The sequence below is a fragment of the Diorhabda carinulata genome, chromosome 12 (assembly GCF_026250575.1).
Source record: "Diorhabda carinulata isolate Delta chromosome 12, icDioCari1.1, whole genome shotgun sequence".
Classification (NCBI taxonomy): Eukaryota; Metazoa; Arthropoda; class Insecta; order Coleoptera; family Chrysomelidae; genus Diorhabda; species Diorhabda carinulata.
Window position 1 is genome coordinate 2,245,772 of NC_079471.1, and position 5,258 is coordinate 2,251,029.

At 32.5% G+C, this 5,258-nt stretch overlaps 1 protein-coding gene across 1 annotated transcript; it reads right to left on the reverse strand.

The window, feature by feature from the left end:
* Positions 1–709: 709 nt before the first annotated feature.
* On the reverse strand, positions 710–4,430 carry LOC130900113 (G protein-activated inward rectifier potassium channel 3-like). The gene is made up of 5 exons (XM_057810464.1): positions 4,368–4,430; positions 3,761–4,044; positions 2,904–3,221; positions 2,341–2,769; positions 710–960 (listed from the first exon to the last, which is right to left on the reverse strand). The coding sequence occupies exons 1-5, from the start codon at positions 4,415–4,417 to the stop codon at positions 776–778; spliced, it is 1,266 nt and encodes a 421-aa protein (XP_057666447.1). The 5' UTR covers positions 4,418–4,430; the 3' UTR covers positions 710–775.
* Positions 4,431–5,258: the final 828 nt, after the last annotated feature.

Consider the following 5,258-nt stretch of genomic DNA (forward strand, 5'->3'; position numbering starts at 1 on the left):
TATATGTGGTGGAATTGTTTGGAAAGTTAATAACAATAATAGAGTTAATATTAGAAATAGAAAGAGCTTTTTCAAGAGGACCTGAATTTCCGATGGAGAAAGAAAAAAATCGGTATTCCACTCTATTCTGATTGGATCGCCATAACGTCGAAATTTCGAGTTTTGGGAACAGTTAACAGTTTCTTGAAATGACTTGTCAGAAGCAAGTAGAGACAGGTAGAGAGTAGTTAACTAATGTTCTGTCTTTCTCTTCTAATAGTACAATTCCACTCCCCCGATCTTTAATATTAACTCTATGATTGGTATCAGTATTCTAAATTAGCGAATTTTTGACACAGAGTTAATATTAAAGATAGAGAGGGCGCCTTCTAAGTAGAATTGTACTATAGGAAGAAAGTGAATGAGCATCGCCTTACCACTCTTTATCTTACTTTACTCGCGATTAAATCCTGTTATTCTCTTCCTTTGCCGTTCCCACTACTAGAAACTGCGTTCTCGTGTCGGTCCAATCAGAATAGAGTAGGAGAGAGATAGAAAGTGGTATACATTTGAACAAGCTCCTATACTTCGCTCTCTCTATCTTTAATATTCACTCTATGATTTCTGAACGAGTCTAAAGGTAATAAATAAGTAGGAAGGAAAATAAATGATATACAGTTTGTCATTATTATATTTTTACATTTTATTTTTAAATAACGTTAACAAATTTATTTTTAAGAGCTTAAAAATGATACAGAGGTTATTTAGTATATAAATTTAGCTCATAATTTAATATTTATACCCAGTCAATGGGAAAAGGCGGTGTTTGTGATCTTTCTTCTTTAAAATGGATAATTTGCTTCTTATCGGAATCTTGAGGATCCACTTCGTTTGTTATAATATTCCTACTGGATTTACTTCTTTTCATTATACCCGATTCTTCATTGTTTTGACTTGGATACATCATTTTTTCTGATGTTTCTGTAAATAAATAAATCATTTTTTTATTTTCAGTGACCCTGTATTTTCAAACACACTAAAATCACTTCGGGTTTCAAAAGCAGTTCTTTAAAAGCATCTAAAAATATTTTTTTTTTCAAATATTTTGCAAAAAAAACCTGACACAAAACACATTACCATCTCATACAAAAGTGAGCTGATTAAACATTTTTTAAATAATTGAAGAACATAATCACAAATTTTTTTTGAAAATATAATTATAACTATATAAAAGGAAACTAGTTAATGGATATGATTTTCTTACAAAATATATGGCAACATCGCGCTACACGTCAAACCACAGAACTGTTCTGTGCGTCAAACATTCAACAGTCCGTCATTTTCCTTCAAGGAGTTAAGTCGGATTACTAGGTAATGGACAGTGGTTATAGTTTTATATAGGTTTCTTGAGATTTAATTTGAAAGTTATTAAGGAAATATTGTATTTCTCAGTACATAAATAATTTACCTGAAATGTATTACCTATAAACTCTTTAGTGATTTTCGGGTGGTTTTTTTGTTTATTTCCGTGTTTATATTGAATAATTGTGTAAAAAGAGTTGAAATGGATTTTATTTAACGAATCATAGTGAATATTATTAGTGATTGGGTTAATAAATGAAAGTCAGATATGAAGTTAGGTTATAAACAATTGATGACAATAATAATTATTCTCAAATTCGGGGTATTTCACTTTTCATTAAGTTAATATGAGGAGCATGGTTAACTATTTGATATAAACGCATATATCTTGTACTGAACAAAATCAAAAAGCAAAACAGATCAATGAAAATATTTTTGTTGGTATAGTAAAGGTAAGATTGTTTTATTTTTTGTATTGCAAACTACATTTTTATATTTGAGATGTATATTAACATTCAATGTATAACTTTACTGACCATTTGCCTAGAGGAAACGCGATCTTATATCGGAGCTCTTTTGATATGTTTTCTTTATATCTTTGTCTCAATTTTTGTAATTTATTAGAAGTTCTACCGGCGTTCGTTGGAATAATGATAGATCTCACTTTGTTTCAATTGTTTCTCAATGCACAATTAACTACAGTACAAAAAGAAGGTTGAATTTTTTATGAATTAACCAAAAAGAGGTAGAATATTTCAAATTTCAAAAAAACACTTTTACTTATAGATGTAGTTATAATATTTTTAACATAGCAAAAAGATTGGTATTAATATTTTCAATTTATTTACAGTGTACAGTGTAAAATTGAAATGTAGTCGATATATAAAGAAATTTGTGGTTATTTTGATGGAACAAAGGAGGAATAGCAGAGGTTTTCATTATCAAACATTGCTTATGTTAAAAATATCAAACCTAGGGTAGAAAAAGTGAATTACTAACCGTTGTTCTGATCAAACTCAGCAGCAGAACAAATAGGCATGGGTATGCTTCTCATTTTTTCAAAATAATTGAAATTCACTTCATAACTCTCATTATCACAATTGAATGTAGTAACATTCACGAATTGTTGCCCCCAAAGTATTTCACTTTCTAAATAACTTGTTTTAGCATGAGTGTTTTGTCCAGTGCTCTCAATACACCCATCTAAAATCACTATTAATTCAATTTTTTCATTCAACATGTCCTTTGCTGAATAATTGTATAATGGCGAGTCTTCATCTATTTTGTGCACAACTGTTATGGGCCATAGGAGGAACGGTTCGCTACCGGTTTCATCGCATGTAACTTCGAGTTCATTATGGTAATTTGTGAGCTGCTCTCCTTCTTTTGTTGTTATCGAGTGAATAATTAAAGCTCTTACACTGACACCTGAAACAATCATCCTTAACATAATCAATTAAATCGCGTTTTCTATCGTACGACAGCTAGCAACGTCGTGCATTACTTTGTAACGTTGCCGAACATGCTCAGTATGTTTTACAATTAAGTAATTAAATACTTACCGATCAATCTGCTTTTTCTGATATCTCCTATTCTAAACATTAAACAGTATGCTCCGTCTCGTAAACAGATAACTGCATTTTTCGAAAATTGGACCGTGTAAGCTGTGAGTCTAGGTCTAGTTAGTTTTGCGAAAAAAACTCCTACGGTGAATGAATCTATGCACGTTCCGATTATACATTGCGCGCACAATAGAAATATCGCTTCTGGACATTCCTCAGTAATTGCCCTCAAACCGTAACCCATTGTAGATTGGGTTTCTAATGAGTAAAGGAAACACGAATGGAATCCGTGAATATTCAAAACGCACGGGGTCCAACCTGAATAAATGAAAGTTTAAATAATTAGAGAATATATTAATATATAAATAAAAAGAAAAGCGGATGATATATGGCACTAAGTATTTTCATTCTTACTTAAAATCATCACCAACTACATCAAAGCTCAAAATTCTCTTGAGGAATATAAATAAACTCTTTCTACATAAATAGATAACTTTAGAAAGTGTTTTTTTTTTCATTGACTACCTATTATTTGACCTAAATAAACCTGTTTTGAGTCAAAGAATAAATGGTGACGTTATTTATATATATATGCTGGGCCTTAATTTCAATGTGTACTGGAAACAGCTGGGGCCTCTTTGTGTTTGACTAAAACACAACTCAGATCGATTTCATTCGACTGCAACTACACGTGGAGTCTCTGGTGGAGCTGGAAAGCATCGCTGTAGACCTCCTGGATGGCACCGTTACTTTTATTTTTTTGTTTCACGGTGTTACCCTTTTGGTACCTTGTAATCCAACAAAACTTGTCTCAAATCATTCAAGAAACTGATTATATTCGTATTTGAGTGACTTACCGTTTTCAGCTTGTTTAGCCGGCAAGTGATCATCATGTAAATCTTTGTGCACGAAAGCTATCAACCACCACAGAAGGGCGAAAGTTAACCAAGAAGCTGTGAAACCGATTATCATTACTTGTACCATCCATTTCCATTCTGCGTCAACTAAACCGGTGAATATATCTCTTACGTAATGTAAATATCTCCAACGGAATTTTGGTTGTATAATATTGCATTTACCATCTTTCAAAATGGCCCTCGGCTTTCGTTGAGTCGATAAATTTTTGGGGGTAAGCGGCTTGCTGAAAGGCAATTTTTCTTTTTTAATAGTATATAACTTGATATCTGGGACGTTCTATCATCCAAACTAGCTTAAGTAACTTTAGAATCAAGTAGGTTCGGTTTATCATTTGTTTTTATGTCATTTAAAATGTTGGGGACTTTCTCAGGAATATATGAAATCGGTACTCGGATAAGGTGAAAAATTTGGAAGGAATTCAAGTTGGAAAAGCTGGAAACAACTAAAAGACAATTTAACTATGTCAGATCTTTAAGCACCGATCAGAAAATATTGTATTGGAGAAGTTATGAATAAAAGATTGTTTAAAAAAAATCGCTTATTTACCTTCTCTTATTTTTGATCTGTTGTGAACCTTTTTTAAAACCACCAAACATTTTTCAAAGAGAATATCATTATAACTGATTATTTTAACTTCAAGTACATCTACGGTTTTAATTGCTTCAGGATATTTATTTTATTAAAGCAGGATATTTGAGTACTTAATAGACAACAAGATATTTATGATTGTGTGTTCTCTGGTTCGTCTAATATGCTCCAATTTCCGATGAGGCGGGTGTAAAAGTTTACTGGGTTGGAAAAAAAACTTAAAATTGGCATGGTTTTAGTGAAAACCCAAATAAAATCACGAGTGGAATTGAATTTGGAGTACTAAGAACGAGGTAGCTGGTAAATAGGGTGCATGAGGTAGCAATTCAAACTTTGATTCAATAATTTTGGCCATTGCAATAACGGATGTGTGACCTGGTGCTTTGTCTTGATGAAACACTTTCTTCTTAGCTGTTTTTGCTTGATTTCTTCGCTTAAACGCTGCAATAATTTCGCATATAGTCAATGGAAATGATCCCACGCACATCCCAAAAGAAACCAACGCCATGACCTTGCCTGCAGATGGAACGGTATTTGCCTTATTTGGAGCCGATTCTCCATTCTCTTTCCACTGTTTTAATTGCTCTTTTTCTTCGGGTGTGAAGTGATGGACCCACGTTTCATCCATAGTTATGAAAATTCGGAAAAACTCGATGGAAACTTCTTCAGTACGCTAGTTTTGTTCGCTAGTGAAATTCCGAATCGGTCCTTGAACTGATTCGGAATTCAATCCGCGAACCAAGCTGTATTCTATAGAAATATACAACGTTGCCAAATCAAATTTCTCGAGTCGGTAAATAGAAAATATTTATTTGTCTATTAAAGAGTGAAACAAAAATAAAATAACTG